Source organism: Amblyomma maculatum, chromosome 1, assembly GCF_055883805.1.
Source record: "Amblyomma maculatum isolate TAMU_Amacu chromosome 1, ASM5588380v1, whole genome shotgun sequence".
In the NCBI taxonomy this organism is placed as follows: Eukaryota; Metazoa; Arthropoda; class Arachnida; order Ixodida; family Ixodidae; genus Amblyomma; species Amblyomma maculatum.
This window is the reverse complement of record NC_139344.1, coordinates 421,152,671-421,170,732: the sequence shown is the minus strand read 5'-3', so window position 1 is coordinate 421,170,732 and position 18,062 is coordinate 421,152,671. Positions and strand designations below refer to the sequence as shown.

The 18,062-nt window shown below is 45.4% G+C and overlaps 1 protein-coding gene across 6 annotated transcripts in view; it reads right to left on the bottom strand.

The window, feature by feature from the left end:
• Positions 1-5,126: 5,126 nt before the first annotated feature.
• LOC146209231 (cytochrome b5 reductase 4) overlaps positions 5,127-18,062 on the bottom strand; it is a 264,229-nt gene continuing 251,293 nt past the window's right edge. For all 6 annotated transcript variants that reach the window (XM_084597640.1, XM_084597629.1, XM_084597660.1 and 3 more), the window contains one exon: positions 5,127-7,131. In XM_084597640.1, coding sequence (XP_084453766.1) covers positions 6,900-7,131 — 232 coding nt within the window. In that variant the 3' untranslated portion in view covers positions 5,127-6,899. The remainder of the gene's footprint in view (positions 7,132-18,062) is intronic.

Sequence of the window (18,062 nt, the reverse complement as noted above, 5' to 3'; positions counted from 1 at the left end):
AACGGCCCCATCGCATTTTGAAGATGCTTCACTGCACTGCACACGTCGTCAAAGCATTACGGTGAAGCGCACAGTGCTATGAAATGCAGTGAATTTGAAAATTTTTGGCGTATTCTGTAATTTCCGAATATTCAGAAAATTACAAATATCAGTTTTTCGAATACGAATCGAATACCAAGAATATTCATACTCAAAATTTAGAATATTCGCACACCCCTAGTACTGACTTATTTCATGTACTGATGCTGGCTCTAGTTTTCCCGTGAATGGCACTCGTCTAACAGCGAACCCCAATGACGTGAGTACCTTTACCATATGGAATTCGGACTGCAACAAGCTATTGTAGAAGCGAATTTGTTTAAAGAACTATTTCTCTCTATGATGTGTTGTGGTGTCTTCTGCATGGTGACAGCTAAGGGGTGGAGTGCCAACAATCGTTTGAAGGTAGTGCCTTTCAATGCCGTCAAATATTAAACTATTACAGCTTACTGAATATCCCTAGCATCAAACTGCTCCATAAATAAAGAAGAGCAAAGGTAAAAGTACCTGATATCTCAAGGAGTGCTCGACTGGTATTTCAACAAGAGAGTAAAGTTCAAAAGCACACCAAAGAAAGCACTGTCAAATCCAAGAAATCACACTGAATTTTATCCATAGTGAAGGCAAAGATATCGTAACATATATTCCTCAGGCTCGTCCAGTGACGCATGAACGTGCACACTGAACATTTCATTCGGAAGACTAGTGGGGTTACTCTCAGGGCTTCTCCCGGTGCAGATGTCGCTGAAGAGGAACTTTTATTAACACAAGGTCAAAATGTCTGGTGTACTGGTAGTGCTCATGCTTTGGCTGTTGATGCAAAGATATCCCCTTACTGAATGAAGATCATTGTTCAGTTTCGCTAAATGTGCCACTTGAAACTTGTAGCAAACACCAGAAGTGTGATCTGCAAAATACTAATTTCATGTTTTTTTTTTTAGTTCTTTGTCGTTCTTGATTGGTGAGCAGTAATTTAGGCTTTGGCAGACGACTTCAATGGCACAAAGGGAAAGAACACCACTACCATAAAGTATAAATTGTATGCCTAAAAATTTGACTTGTCCCACAAATACCATTCTATGCAAAGTGGAACATGTGGCTAATATGTGCCAACAATACGCATTTAGGAAGCTTGAGCAATGTCAAGTGTGAAGAGGGAATTGTAGGCACTGGAAGCAGTGTCCAGCTGTCACAAAACTGAATGCTAGCATTTAAGGAGCCAAGGAAGCGTGACAGTAAAGCTGTAGCTCCAATACGAAGCAACTAGGCCTATCGACAACCAGGGCACACTGTCATCAAAGTCATGAGAGGGAACTCTGGACGCTGCCTATTCTAATGTGTTGCTCTTGAAATATGGTTTCAAGTCAAAAACGCGGGTTGTATAAAGAGAGCCACATAGTGCACTTTTCGCACTCTGACACTGACATGCAACACCCATTAACAGACATCATTTTCTCGGTAGTGGCGCAGACCAGTGCTATATCACAGTCAGTTTACAATAGTCATGGTTAGTAGCGCAACTCTGATCCGCTCCACTGTGTGAACAGCAGTAACTATGCTAGTGAAAACCACAGATACTATAACTGCAGTTAAAGGGGTCATGCAATGCCTAAAATGGGGTAAAGCAAATCGGTCGAGAGATAGGTACTCCCACTGCAAGAATTTTTTAGCTAGCTTCATTAACGCCAGAGATATCGGCGATTAAAAATGGCGCTCCTCCTCGTTCCCCTCAACTCAGCACTCGGAGACACCAGAAAAAAACGAAGAAAACAGCTCGGGAACTCCGCCCCGCTAGCCCCGCCCACGAAGCGTCATCGGGTGATGCTCGGTTCTCAGACTTCCGGTCGTCGCACCTGTTTTCCCTGAACGTCGCCCATGCATTCACGGTCTCTGCCTTTCCCGTCCCGTCTGCGTTTGCATCGCTTTCAACCTTGTATGCTGTCTTTCTCAGCCGCCAGTTTCTTCAGTTTCTTGACCTATCGGAATTGTGTGCGACAGCAGCCCGAACGACTCGGGTCGTTCGCGAGCGCATACCTGCAGGTGGGAAACTGCTGTCCACATATACTGGCGGCCGCCGTGGAGGAGTACTTTCCTTCATATCCCTGTCCCATTCAGCGCAAATACGCGTGCACTCCTGCCGAGCACGGCTTTCTACAAGACCACTTTCTTCTCTCGCGCTGCCAGGGTCAGTCTCTTTGGTACCAACTTCTGCGGTTTGACCAACGGCGGCCGGTGACCGCTCGCAGAATTGACGTGATAGCATCGATTCTGCATAGATGCTGGCAGACGTTCGAGCGTGTGAGTTGCCTGCGTGCAAACATGTCGTCGTCGCTTTTAGTCCGGAGCTGCTTTCATTGTGGTCAGCGAGAGGCATCTCTTGTGCATAACGAATGAAATGTATACGCATATCACCGACGAGAGCATGGACTGATGATCGCTACAGAGTTTGGATATCGGATGACAGGTGAGCAAGAATTATTCGTCCGCGAATCTTAAAATTGAGATTAACAAAAGAGATAGTGCGGTGTTTTTTTTTTTTAAATCCTTTCGCACATCGTTTAGGAAGTGCCAATGTGTAACGTGCACGCGTGTTTTATCTCATGTGTACGCGCGCATCGTCCGAGCCAGAATCGCCGGCGCAAACATCAACAAAGCAGTTCGGCACATTCAGTTTGGCAGCGCAGGTTGTCACTGACTTTCGCAGCGACACGCAAGAATCGCGCACATGAGCATGCGAGCGGCTACGCTAGAGACACAGCAAAGCGGGCGATTGCAAAACTTCGTCCGCCGTGGCTTCGACACAAATAAACGAGGCCTAGCGACAACCAGGGAGCAGTGCACGATCGGAGTGCCGTCGGCCGCAGCGCCCGCGGCACTCCAGTAACCTGGTGGCATCCTGTGCTGCACATAAGCGGTGCGAATTTGTGTACTTTCGCGATGAATCTGAGGACAGACCTTTTATGACGCACGTTTCATTTTTTTCAACACGCCGCAAAAATGGTCGATGCTGCAAAGACGAGACGGGACTACAGTACGCTGCTGCGCCGTCAGTCAGTACATGAAGGTTGATGCTGCCTTTGTAATCGGTACGGTGTTGAATTGGACCAGCTCGAGCTTTTTTCACACCGCTGCACTGACGCGCACTTTCAGTTGGATGCACATCGTTTAGGAAGTGCCATTGCGTAACGTACACGCGTATTTTATCTCATGTGTACGCATCAGCCGAGCCAGAATCAACGGTGCAAAAAATGAGCAAAGCCGCTCGCCACATGCAGTTCGGCAGCGCAGATTGTCACCGCTTTCCGAAGCTACACGCAAGAATCGTGTTCCTACGCTTGAGATGCAGCGAGGTGGATGATTCTAAAACGCCGTCTGCCGTGGCTGCGATGCAAAAGAAACAAGGCCTAGCGACGAGCAGGGAGCAGCGTGCGATCGGAATGCCGTCGGCCACAGCGCACGCGCCTGGCGGGATCTGGTGCTGCACTTAAGCGGTGCGAATTTGTGTACTTTCGCGATGAATCTGAGGACAGACCTTTTATGACGCACGTTTCATTTAATTTTCAACACGCCGCAAAAATGGTCGATGCTGCAAAGACGAGACGGGACTACAGTACGCTGCTGCGCCGTCAGTCAGTACATGAAGGTTGATGCTGTTTTGTAATCGGTACGGTGTTGAATTGGACCAGCTCGAGCTTTTTTCACACCGCTACACTGACGCGCACTTTCAGTTGGATGCACATCGTTTAGGAAGTGCCATTGCGTAACGTACACGCGTATTTTATCTCATGTGTACGCATCAGCCGAGCCAGAATCAACGGCGCAAAAAATGAGCAAAGCCGCTCGCCACATGCAGTTCGGCAGCGCAGGTTGTCACCGCTTTCCGAAGCTACACGCAAGAATCGTGTTCCTACGCTTGAGATGCAGCGAGGTGGACGATTCTAAAACGCCGTCTGCCGTGGCTGCGATGCAAAAGAAACAAGGCCTAGCGACGAGCAGGGAGCAGCGTGCGATCGGAATGCCGTCGGCCACAGCGCCCGCGCCTGGCGGGATCTGGTGCTGCACTTAAGCGGTGCGAATTTGTGTGCTTTTGCGATGAATATGAGGACAGACCTTTTTATGACGCACATTCCATTTAATTATCAACACGCCGCACAAATGGTCGATGCGGCAAAGACGAGACGGGACACGGGACTACAGTACGCTGCTGCGCCGTCGGTCGGTACATGAAGGTTGATGCTGCCTATTTAACCGGTACGGTGTTAAATTGGACCAGCTGGTGCTCTTTTCGCACACCTGCACTGACGCGCACTTTCAGTTGGACGCCACTACCTTTTCAGTTAACATCGCGAACCGAAGCGCCAAGCTCGGGTTCACGCATGCATTGCAGCACTCAAGCAGACGACTTTCGCTGCTACCGGAAGTGTGTCCGTGACGTAGTGGCCGTTGCGGCGGCAGCCAATGGCAGCCTGTCGTAGCCTGTCACTCTCGGCACTTGTGACGTAGGTAATCACGGCAGAATAGTTCCAAATCTCGCCGCCACGTGGAAATGGCGCAGCCCGCGAATTTCAAAAAATGCTGTTCTTAAAAATTAATAATAAATCGCTGGATTTTTTCCGAGGAGTTTTACTTTGGACGATGGTCTACACATTGAAAACGTTTGTCAGTGACCTTTCTAGCCATTTCATACCCCCTTTAAGAGTGCCCTGTGACAATGATGCGCGTCTGTTGCGAAACACTGACGGTCTGTACAGTGACATTAGCCCTATCACTGCTGAAGCAGAAACTTGGCTGTGAAGTAAGACATAATAATAATAATAACTGGTTCACAGGAAGGGAAAAGTGCAGTCTCTGTCACACTTTTTGTGGACACCTGAACCACACCCTAAGGGAAGAGAGGAAGGTGGAAAAGAAAGTAGAAAGAGAGAAAGAGGAGCAGTACTGGATAGCTACGAAGTACTTTCGACCACCTGGGGACCTTTAATATGTGCTGACATCACACAGCACACAGATGCCACTCCGTTTCACCTCCATCGAAGGCGCCGGCAGTCGGGATTGAACCCGGGTAAGACATATCGCTAGCAAGAAAATAAACGGATACTCAAATGTATTTCTGAAAGCGATTCAACAGTGCACATCAAGTATTTTGAAGACCTTGATCAATAGGTTGGCTTGGCAAAGTATAAAATTAATTTGTTACAAGCTAGCAAGCAGTACAGCATATTTTCTCTCATACTTTACAATCTTCTGACATGAAATAGGAATTCTCCTGTCTGGAGCAAACAGCAGGGTTGACAAATGATTCCAAGAGTAAGGAATGCAAGAGGACATAAAAGCATACACTTCTAGTAGTACAATTTCCAAATTTCATATTGCTGACAACAGCTGGCCTGAACTGGAGCTGATACCTGCAAGGCATGAGCCAGTCAATTTATTTACTTTAATTAAAAATTTAGCTCAAATAGTATTCTAGAATTAGCTTGAATTTAAACACATCATACATGCCAAGTGACATCATCCAACACCTCAACTTTTTTCACAGCAAATGCATGATGCAAGTATCACTGCTTCATGAAAGGTGCAAAACGCGCAGGAATTGCACAACAAAACAACTTCGCAGGCAAAGAATGCAGCGTTTTCTTTTTTTTTCTTTATAAAATCTGACACTGAAGTGAATGCTATAAAAATACTGTTTGGCTAAACAGCAAATGCTTGACAACTAGGCCTTCATGCTACAGTGTGATATGTACATCAATATGTACATGGCTACATGCGTAACTGAGGTTCAAACAGATAACAACTGCGATTCGCGGTAATCATTTACGATGCAGTTTTTACAATGCAAACGCACTTCCCTAGAGCCGACACACACTTCCTATTGGTCACTGTCCATACCTCTGGAAACCATGCTCTTGACAGAACAGACTTCATAAAAACAAGACCTTACCCATTTTAGGGGTGCTGAATTTTGGATGCGTATTATACCTGAAGCTGAATTTTTGCATCTTTACAGATGTTTCTATCGGCAGAAATACTAGACTACTCGATTCTGAATACTCTTTTCACTTTCTAAATATAAAAGTTTTACATATCGTTGTTTTGGCACCTTGTGCACTCATTATCACTGAGACTGGAAATAGGTTTCAAATAAAATGCTTGGCTCGGCTAAAATAAGTTGCATACTAATGACGTCAGTTAAAATATTGCTCCAAAGGTTGCCATACCTTCATTAAACACACTGAAATAGGCATAAAGTAAAACAATAAAAGGGGACAACAAAAGACTTCATTCACTGAGCAACCACTATGTGCTGATGCTCTGGCCATTTGCCCTAATAACAATATCATTAGCCATTTATTATTTCTTCTAGGGAGATTCAGGGCAGAGCGATAGGAAGATGGCAACACAGTAGATGAAAGAGCGCTGTACAAGGGCTGAGGGGGAGCCTCAATATGTGAGCTGAGCCAAAGTTTCGATAAGCTTGTCGAAGGCCAGACGAAGGCAAGTCCCCTGCATCCCTAGTCTCCAGACAAAGTCCCTTTGTCGAAACATTGGCTCGGCTTGCACACTAAGCCTCTCCCTCTCCCCAACCTTCGTTCAGTGTTCTTTCTTTTAGAGAGGATGCACAGAGGTGCCAAAGCATTTTTTTCATTCAAGTGACTCAAACTGACCATAAGGCTTACCATCTCTTTTCATTACTACGTGTCATTGCATGACACCTGCTTTTTGAAGCTCGTGAAGCAACAGGTTTGATGGCACAATGCTGCGACCCGTTCCAAGGGGTGAGAATCTTAAGACCATTAATGGCACACATCCAGTCCCATTCCTCCCCAACTTTTCTCGCTGCCAGTCCTTGTTGCTGGTCAGCCAAGGAATGCATGCACAGCACTGGCGGGGCACTGCAGGTCTTCCAGGCACTTGAGCGCAGCCTTCGTGAATGGCAGCGGACCGCACGCACAAACCAGCAGGGACTTCTCTTCCTCGCACTTCTGGAAGCCTTCGGGGAGCAAGGGCTCGACCAGTTCGCTGCGCACCCGACCTCGAGCGCCCTCCCAGGCGTCATCGGGCTCAGACAGGATGTGCTCCACATGCAGCCTGGGAGTTTAGAGAGGCGGGGAAGCACAAGGGTGGAGTGTTTGAGACAAAAAAGACAGCCTCTGGCAACCTTGCATTGTCGAGAATGACAGCGTGCCATATTCATAAAAAGTGCCTCGAGCTCAATTGAAAATGCAGTTGGAATGTGACCGGGAGAGAGGCAGGAGAAATGAAAAGGCAAAAATGTTAATCAGGCAACCCCTGGTTGGCTGCCCTACACAAGAAGGGGGGAATCAGAGGAGTGAGAGAACTGAACAATAATAGTTTAGTTCACTTTGCAGCATGAAACGTGTCCACGTTGCCCTTCGATATATAGAACAAAAAGATGCCGACAGCCTGTCTGCACCATGTAGCATGCCCATCTTAAATATGAAATAAATGAATAACGATAATAAAAATTTGAATGAACTTCAGTTATAAAATTAAAAAATAAATTGGTTCACAGGAAGGGAAAGGCGCAGTAACTGTCACACTTGCTCTGTGGACACCCGAACCGCGCCGTAAGGGAAGGGAGGAAGGTGGGAATGAAAGTGGAAAGAGGAGCCGTAGTGGAGGGCTACGGAGTAATTTCGACCACCTGGGGATCTTTAACGTGCGCTGACATCGCACAGCACACGACGCCTCTTCGTTTCGCCTCCATCGAAACGCAGCCGCCGCGGTCGGGTTCGAACCCGGGTACTCCGGCACAGTAGTCGGGCGTCTTACCACTGCACCACCCTGGCGGGGCTCAGTTATGAGCCCACAACTTCATATTTAAGCAGTAAAAAAGACAAGACACAGCGGAATATTTAGGGACGACACAACGCTCGTATCGGTCGTCTCTTTGTTCTTTTGCACTGCTTAAGTTTAAATCCACACTAACTTGCCCGGTTTTCTGTTCTCGTTATCCGCTACTTTAATTTGAAAAGCCTGCTTGAAAGAGCAAAAAAGCCCATAACCCATCCTAAAGATGATTACTTTACACACCTTGCAATATAGGGAGCATACTACTGCAAGCCTTTTACGGAGGAGTGCAATCAAGCTTCAGAACTTTGCGAGCCTGCCTGGATTCCGCATACCTAACAGCACTTAAACATCCTGTTCTGTAGGCTCCCAACATCGGCTCAGAGCAGTAACAGCATCCACGAAACTTCTTCCTCCTCTTTCCAGCAATAGGATGAGCAGCAATCAAGTATTGCAAAGATAAATAAATGATGCGAACGTCAAATGGGATTTCTTGGGAAAGGCAGAGTGGCTTTCGGGTGAGCAGATGCCTCTTGGCATCTTGGAACAGGGATATGTCTCTGGGCAAGGAAGAAACGTGAAGGGTATTCACCAGAGGCATCTTTACATTGAATATAGCCAATGATTCTTTTTGTTATCACTCTTTGGCCTTGATCCTAAGCAATTAATCTGAAGTAATTCAAGCTTGAAACAGCTTAAGAAAGTTAGGAAATGCACACCACTGCGACCATGAGCAACACAACTGAAGACTTAATCCTGGTCAACAAGCTGTCAGCGCGTACAGTGAATGGCATGCCCACAGCACAGTCAGATATGATGCACTGTGTCCATTAGACAAGAAAACTTATTCACTAGCATAAAGAAAAGTGCTAGTAAATGGCCGATGCACCAGTTTATAATCAACAAACCACAACTGAAACTTCTGTTTTCAACTAACTAGGCATCCTCTGTGAACAGGAGATATTTTAGGTCTTTCAAATCTAGGCACCCCCCCCCCCCTCTCTCTCTCTCTCTTTGGGATTGAATAGAATAAATAGGATACATTGGGAGTTGGGGAATATGGTGGATACCAGGTAGGAGGCAGACTGTATTAATTTGCTAATTAACAAAATGTGCTAAATACCCATTTTATTTTAGGTGGTATGTTGCATTTGCAGAATTTGGAACACATCCTCCAAATAGTATAGCCAAAGTAAAAAAGAGCTTGACTGCCGCAGGCATATGATTAAGAGCGTTGGCTCAAGTTTTACAGAATTTAATTCCAGGTCGGCATGTGCGAATAGTGAATTTCCAGTTCAAATCGAATACGAAATAAATAGTCATTGTGTTCGAATATTTTCGAATCAAAGAGAGTACTTTCGAAGCGAAGCGAATAGTTTGTGAATGCAAACGCAATTGGAAAAAAAAAAAGGTATTTAATTCATACTGGACTCGTAGCTTTTCACAATTCACAAGGTAACTAAACTGAAAGAAAAGCACAACTAGTAGACGGATCTAGAATATTTATTTATTTGAAATACCCTAAAGGCCCATAGGGCATTACATAGGGGGGAATGTGGAAGCAAATCAGGGTAGAACAAAAACAGATTAACAGATGATGTTATGGTGGTATGTGAGGGAAGTATATAACTAGTCATAGTAATCTTTATACAAAACTAGAAAAAAAAAAAAGTCTGGCAAGCAATATTTCAACATAATAAGAGAACTGTAAAATGATAAAAATGTCGCAAAAGGGAAAAACTTGCACATCGCGCATGACAGACACTACAAAGCTGAAACTAAAACCAGAAAAAGATAACAAATGAAACATATGAGATCTCACTGACTCAGACACAGATTACACCGAAAGAATCAAGGAAAGGACGCTCTATACAGGGAACGACAAAACCGCACAAATTGACTACGATGCGTCTGAAGAAGCTAGCAATGCTGCTTGAAAATCTGATAAATCAGTCAAAACAGCGATATTTGACGCCAACTCATTCCATTCATTTATTGCTAAAGAGAGTGGTGAATATTGGTATTTTTTTGTTCGAACCTCGCTATGACGAACATGGATATAGTGAATTATTGGATAAAAAGAAGTAAAATCAAAGTTTGGTTGGTCTGTGGTTTATTTCTATGGAGTTCTTTCTGTATAACAAAAGAAAAATTTAATTTGACGCTATATCAGTTATAATGAAGCAGTTTTTTTTTTTCATTATAACTGTAAAACACGCGTAAAGAAGCCGAAAAAAACTTAAAGAAACACAATTTTTCAACCAATCAAATTGCCTGCCACAGAAGTGTGTTTAAATCGTCCATGCGTTTCCGTGCTGAGTCATTTCGCGGCGGCAGAAAAAACAAACAAGCCTACCACCAACAACTTACGGCCTCCAAGATCACACTCCCACACGCGACATGAACGGAGGTCATGAACGGCCACAGCCGAAGTCGAACGTCGCTGCTGAAGCACATTGCCGCGTCATCTGGTGGCGAAAACAAAAACTAGCACACGCAGCCCATGGCTGCGGTGATCTCGGAGGTCATAAACGGCCATAGCCGGACTCGAGCGTCGTCGTCGCCACCACAGCTCGAGTCCAGCCATGCAACAGCTGACAGGCATCTGCCTGGCATGTCATCACCATTGATTCGTCATGGTTGTGAGCCCCTTGCTTGCCCCTGCCACTGCTACTGTGGCCGACATGTGCGCGCGCGCTACGCTCCCCAAGAGACCGTTGGTTCCGTCGTGGAAATTGTGCGTGGAGGCAACATCCCTTCTTAGTATTCATTTTTGCTGTCCAACATGTAATAATGAGAGAGATTTCATGCTTATGTTAAGCTTTTAATTCAAAAAGTGTGCATTTTCACACCTTTGTGTTGTCCCTATTAGTGTACATTTTGCTTAGTTTTATTAGCAAACTTATTTACAGAAATTTGGACGCGCACATTTCTAATGAATATCGGATATAACGAACAAATTTTGAGCTGCATACTACTTCGTTATAACGAGGTCCGACTGTAGTCTGGAATTTTCACCGAGACTCCTGCATGCTTCTTGGCCAAGATGCTCACTGCATGTTGCTATGTAGAAATACCAACTGTTCCACATGTTCAGGAAGCAGGAGTCCCCTCTTCCTGGTGACAACATTTCCAGATGCTGAAAACAGCCTTGCACGGGACACCTGTGCTGGTTTTCCAATGTACAGTAACTAACCTCTGCCAATAGTGGATAAATTTCCTTGCCGATGGTCCTTCACCACAGGTATGGGTTTTCTGTTCTAGGCCTTACAGATCAGTGCAGGTAGTCTTGTAACTCCTGCAGTGTTCACAGTGCTGGTCGAGGCCAAAGCTACAAAAATCCTTCACAGATCACTGTGGGTAGCTGGTGCCGATGCAGTAATGCTCGACTCCACGTCTTCCTCATGGAAGATTTTTCTCTACTGCCAAACACACCTGATTCTTCAGCCGCCGTGTGCCGCATTAGGAAGACTATAGCACACTGACTTGAATCTAGGATCCAAGACTGTGCTCAAAGCATGTGGGATTTGCATTTTTATATCTGCAAAGCAGGTCTTCATCTTTTGAAGCAGGCTTCTCGCAAATATGGCATCTTCATCACCACCGTGCTGCTTCTGTGTCAGGAGAAGTTACGTGCTGCGCACTAGTGGCACAACTTGTGAGAGGGTTGTGTGCATCTCTAAGCAGCTTTCTCTAGTGGCTCCTTCTACACATTTCAACACTGATTTCAGTGCAGCCATTAGCCGCCACTCGGTTGATGACAAATGATCAATCGTGCCTTGTTCGGACAAGTCCAAGAAAATTGCTGGGCGCAGCTTTAGGAGCCGTGCCATCATTTAATATTCGCTGTTCCACCATGTGGGAACATCTTGAATGACCTCCACGGGTTTTGTTCCGATGCTGGCTTGTACGCCCCTGAGGTGTGCTCTAGCTACCACACTCTCGTTATGTCCAACAACTGCTCGCATTTTAATGCAAAACACCTCGAAGTGGGGTGTTTGCTTCTTGGCATCGTTGATGCACAAGTGCAACGTATGCGCAGAGCACTGAAGTCCATGCCACAGTGTCCACATCACCGCTAAAACGAAATTCCGTCCAACGTTGGTGACAAGATAAACCGGTATTCCTGCGGCAGATCCCATTCAGCAGCAAGCTCTAGCCGAGCATTTCTCAAGTTTTCCGCCATGTGGCCTTGAGGCTTGTGCTTGCAGGAAAGTTTGAAATTATGCAGTCCGAAGTTTGCATCCAGCATGTGGCGCATCAGCAAAATATAGCTGTCTCCTGCCCTCAGTGTCCAGCTGTCCATTGTCAACGAACAACTTTGAACTCCATTCCGAAAATGGTGCCTCAGCTCGCCTTTAATTTAGTCCACTTCCTTAGAGTACAGTTCTGGCACAATATTCCGGCAAAACGTAGTCCTGGACAGTAGCTGGTACTCTGGAACAGCAGCCTGCATCATTGCAACGAACACCGGCTCTTCTACAACCGAGTAGAATGAATAAGGCAAGGAACAATGCCGTTTTCTTTGTCAGCAAATTAGCTCGTGCGCTGTCGCTTTTGAGCACTGCCCTGAAAGTTCCAGGTACCGGAACACTTGCTTCATGCTTCTTCACATCACTTGCCTTTTTGTCACTCTGGGCACTGCGCATCTTTTCAAACCACTTGAGTTGTTCTGGACTATGCTTAAAGTGATTGATCAGAGATGTGGTAGTGCCAGCTGGAGTCTCCAGGCTCATCTTTGCACAAGCGAAACTTTGCATCTTTTGGTCCACGCTCGTAAAAATCCCAAATCACGCTATGGCACAGCTTCAAAGGCGGTTCATCCATGCTTTAGTAATGCTCGCACTCGCTTCAAAAAGGCAGGAGAATGAACACGACGCAATGAAATCGATCTCACACTGACAACAAAGAAATGTCCACCGGTCTGACCATAGTCTCACTGCCTGACTATGCTGGAGAATGATGATGATGCGTGAACGCCCAAGCGGCATAAGTAATGATGCGGAGAGCAGCCCATTCTCCGAAATAAGCATTCAAACATATTTTAAAATGTACCGAGCATATAAAATCAATAATCAATCTATATGCAATCATGATTTCTTTAAGCATGTTATACAAACGGCCTTCGGATGACTGGGCCTTAGGCACATCAACATCGCCACCACCAATGTGGTTGCAACTAGGGAGTTGTTTTTTTTGGTTTTCTGCTGTGGCTTTCTTTTCGTGCATTCTTCTCAGTATGCCTGTGAATGCTGTGCAAATATTTCAGCAGATTAACAAGCTTCTGTGATTCAGGAATTGCCGGAAACCGTGCGAAGTGACAATCGGGAGCTGGTTTTCGAGTTTCAGGAAACTAGAAAATTGGGCTCTAGGAGCCCAATCTACCTGAGCACAGTGAAATAGTACCGCGACAAACTCTACAAGTTATTTACACAGAAGATGCACTGATAACTAGCCTCGATTACGATCCCCGAACTCGCAGTCTATATCTTACAACATTAGTCCAGTGCAACCACGAAGGACTAATACTCTATAAAGCACCCGGATCCTCATGTCTGATTATAATCAAAGGGTAAAAGTCTAGTTTCAAGCACTCATAGCGCGATTCTATATGTCGCCGCTGGCCACTTTTAGTATATTCATTGATTACAATTGTTTCGTAGCCTTAGTTAAAGGTACATGTTCCTACAGGTTAAAATTTCAAAACACATACTCAAAAATTATTCGAGAACATTCAAAATTTCTGAATACAGATATTCGATTCGAAGCCAGAATCGAATACCAAATTGTTTACTTCGATATTCAAAACGTTCGAATATTCACACAAGTCTAATCTCAGGTCTTCAGTTCTGGTACCACCATGTACGTCACGAAACAATAATTCGTTTGGTACCACCTGCACCTCTTTACGACCATTGGTTCATCCGCCATGGCCCCCCGAAGGTGGAACTCTATAATGGTTTCGAACAAAGGTCGTCTGTGCGAACCACTTGCACATACAGTCGAACCTGGATATATCGAACTCGAAGGGGATCGCGAAATAGTTCGATATATCGATAATTCGATATACAAAAATCGGCTTGTGAAGGCACTTACGATGCCAAAAAACGATACCGTATTTGTTGCGTTAGCAACCCACTCACATAATGAACCCACTCTGCACTTTTGCACGGAGAATTTGAAAAAAAAAAAAAAAAAAAAAAAAAAAAAGAAGCGTTAAGGCCAGCTTGCTCACATGCAAGCGATTGAGCGATCTCAGGGACGAGCGGCAGCGACAGAGCGAAAATTTTCAAACTTGTTGGAACTGCGTCCCTCTCGCTGCTCGATCCACCGCGGCAGCTCTAAACTAGGTTTCTGTGTTGCCGCGGCAGAAATCGCGAGCGTTTTCGCTTGCATGTCGATGGCGCGCGTCACTTCGTTTCGGTCGTCTCATCCACAGCTCATTTCTTGGCAGCGTGCCAAGATGCTGTGCAGCGATAACGTCGGGGCGCGTTTATCTTTTGATAGCTCCTGCGGTGGCGGGGAGCCAACTTGGCAGAGTGCCCGTGATGGCTTGATTGCACAAGCCTGGTTCGATTTATCACGCCGCGCTTGGGGCGGGCGTCATGATCGCAGCAGCTGACCGCGTGCTTTCGTTGATTCATACATGCAAGGATAAATGACTCCCGCAAAAAGAAAAAAAAACAACTGCCGCTTCTTAATGTCTGAACAGCACAACGATAAGAAAGGATGACTCGCAAAAAAAAAAAAAGAGGGATAGCTGCCGCGTTTTAATGTCCGCAGGCACCATAGCTACCTCAGCCGCCGCGCGCGCAGAGGGTTCGCAACACACGCTGGAGAAAGCGTTGACGCCTGTCTGAAAATGGGCTGAGCTGGATTGGCGCATGCGTAGCGCGTGCTGAAGGAGACAGATAGCTTGGCAAAAGGATGGGCACACCCACTCACATGGCTTGCAAACGTCATGTGTTGGCGCGCGGAAAACGATAACTGCAGATGCGCGCGCCTTTGGGGAATAGGTGCAGCGCTGCCCAGACCAGCCTTCGCCGAACTGTCCTCTCTCATTCCTTCCGCACGTGGCTTGAAAACGGCACGCGGCAAACGGCCAAGGGTGATGCGATCGTCTTTGGGGAAAGCACACTTTCCAGTGCATGGTGCGGAGTTCGATATATCAAACGACCGGTGAAATTAAGTTCGATATATGACGCGGCTTTCCTATACTTTTACATGGGATTTTCAAGGGGATATTCCGTGAGTTCGACATAACCAAAATTCGATATATCCGGGTTCGATATAACCGGGTTCGACTGTACCATTAGGATCCAGCTCCAAAAACAATTTTGTACGCCATATGGTGCCAATTTGTTTGACAACCCTCAGAACCCTGTGCCTCAAACAGGCGCATAATTTTGCCACCAATGACGACTGCAAGTGGCGACACACACACTTCCATTCCCAGGTGGAGTATATAACGCCAGTCAATAGTATAGTAGGTAAGCAGCAGTGGTGGGGGGGCCTTGGTCACATGGCTTTGGGGAATCATGTCATCACACATGGTGGACTAGGTGCTGGACTCCATTGACTCCATTGTATGGGTGGCGATGTGCTAATTAAATTATTTGCAATATTATAGCTGTGATCACATGACTTGGCTACCATCTTGAACATCAGAGTGACAGAGAAATGGATGAGAAACCAGCCAATGTAAGTAGTTAAGAATTCCTTACAATAGTAGCACATGTTCCAAAGCTCACAGATGTTGGGCTGATAGGCAGCTTCACAGCGTTACACAGTGCCCCCACCCCCTTGTGTGATGTAGATTGTTAGACCCAGGGATTTCATCACTCTGGTGGCATCATATGTGACATCCAGATGGGCACGTGGCGGTTCGTTGTCAATTTCACTTCAGCCGCGAACACTAATAGCTGCCATGCTGGCACCAAATGCACCCAATGCACACAGTCACTATGCTCACAAATCAGCCTCAAAGTGCTGAGGCAGAGAGATCTTTGTCGCAGGTGCCCGCTATAGTTGTATTATGGTGTGAAGCCGCCTATCAGGACCTTGTAATGGGCATTACAAAATTTTTAAAGATATTTTTCCTGGCTATACAGTTTGAAAGATGAGCTCCAATTCTGCAAATGTAACATAAGCCGTAATATAGAAATTAAAAAGTTGATTCACATATATGGTTAATTAGTAAGCTACCTGCCTCTTACGCGGTGTGCGCCATAGTCCCTAATAAGGCCCATGGATACAAAAAATCCGAGGAAAGTTGTCTTTTTACTATTTGGACCCTTAAAAAAAAAAAAAAAACGCCTTATATATACAGCCCGAATTATATCGGAATAATAGGATTAAAAAAAAAAGAACCAGCTAGGATGAAGACACATTATATGTTATGCACATTTAATGGGAGCATTTGATGCATCTTGAAAACGCTGTATAAAGGTGACATTTTGTGTGACAGAAATCCACCTGCAGCAACTTCACCTCCCCGTGTAGTCAAGCCTATAAGGAGCCAAGAAAAGCTATAGTAAAATCCACATCCATAGCATATAGTCTGTTTATTCTCCACGCCATTGGGCATGCTTTGTCCAGCCAGCAGTCGGGTTTTTTGTCATGCGCTGTTTCAACACCCTGCCAACTCAGTTTGCACTGCTGGCCTGCTTTGTTTTGGCGTCATGAGTGCAACTTGGCGGCAGACTGTCACAGTGAAAAAGAAGCTAAAGATTATAGCCACTGTCGAAGAAACTGGTAACAGAAGTGCAGCAAAACAACATGGCATCGATGAGTCATGCATTCGTGACTGGAGGAATAAAAAAAAGTCTTGAAGCTACGAACCGGGACAGGCAAGCGTTTCGTGGCCCGAAGACTGGTTTGTACCCCCCTCTCGAGACGCAGCATGCCAAGTTCATTGAGGAGCAGAGGAGCTGTGGTCACGCTGTCTCGACAGAGATAGCTCAAATGGAAGCCCTCAAGTTGGCCCAAGAAATGAACATTCCACGTGAGTTTCGTGCAAGCCGTGGATGGCTTGAGCACTTTATGACACGACATGGATTTTCGATGCGACGACGAACAACAATGTGCCAGCGGCTTCCTGATGTTTACAAGGAAAAATTGTTGAGCTTTCAACGATATGCCACCGGACTTCAAAAGAAGCACAGCTATTTGCCGTCACAGGTGGAAAGCAATACTGGCCGACTTGATGCGAAGGCACTTCAAAAAATGTGCCATCAGTAACAGCTTGGATGGCTCTGAGGTCGAATCTTTAAGAGTTGTGATGAAGCCTCGGATGGTAGCAGTGAGAGCGGCGACGATTCAGAATCGGATAATCAGTGACGTTGTGGCGGTCAGGTGGATAAATGTTCTATACACGAAATGATCACCGAGTGTGCAGTTGTGTCGTTATAGTGCTCATGTTCTTTTTTTTTTTTTTTCCAGATAAACGTGCTGGTTATGCGCGAGGACTTGAACCCCTTTAAAGTCACTTGAACCAGAAAAAATTTCACTATATTAGGGTATCTACGGTTTCAGTTCTTCGTGATGACATGCACTTGAAGCTGCTGTCTGGTAAATCAATAGCTACTCACTAAACACGTCTCACTGCTTTAAGAAAAAGAAAAACACTAATATGTCTTCTATATCTCCGTTATTGTTTTTTTTGCAATTTCTTTATTTCAGTTTTATGAGTTTTTTGTTTACGTCTTGTGAAACTGTTTCCTTAGCATAAATGCAACGTGGCTACAAATGCAGCTGAGTTTGATTTCATGTGAAAAATCAAAGCCTTTCATAAACACAGCATCGTCTTCTGCTATTTCTGTAATTTAAGAGGCAATAGATGAGAAATGCACGTGACACAGTCAAGCGTGGCAAAATCCGAATACTCCTCGCCTCCAGTTCTAGCCGTCGCTGCCTCGTGCATCACACTGCGCAGTGCTGCGAATGTTCCACCACTGCTTCTCTTCCCAATTTCTTGCTGAAATTTTATTCTCTGCTACTTTCAGAATGGAAAGCGGAGCCTTCTCCCCACATTTGTGTAGCCAGCTTTACTTTTCTTTTTTCCTAAATGCCACATACTTTAAAGTTGGCTTCTCCTCAGAGCTGATGAGATAGTGGTAAGGCCATTTAAAAAAAATCGGTGAAATTTTTGTATATTTTTCTAATAAAAAGAACTTGTCCTCGCAATCCTAAGTTGTGTGCATGTGGCG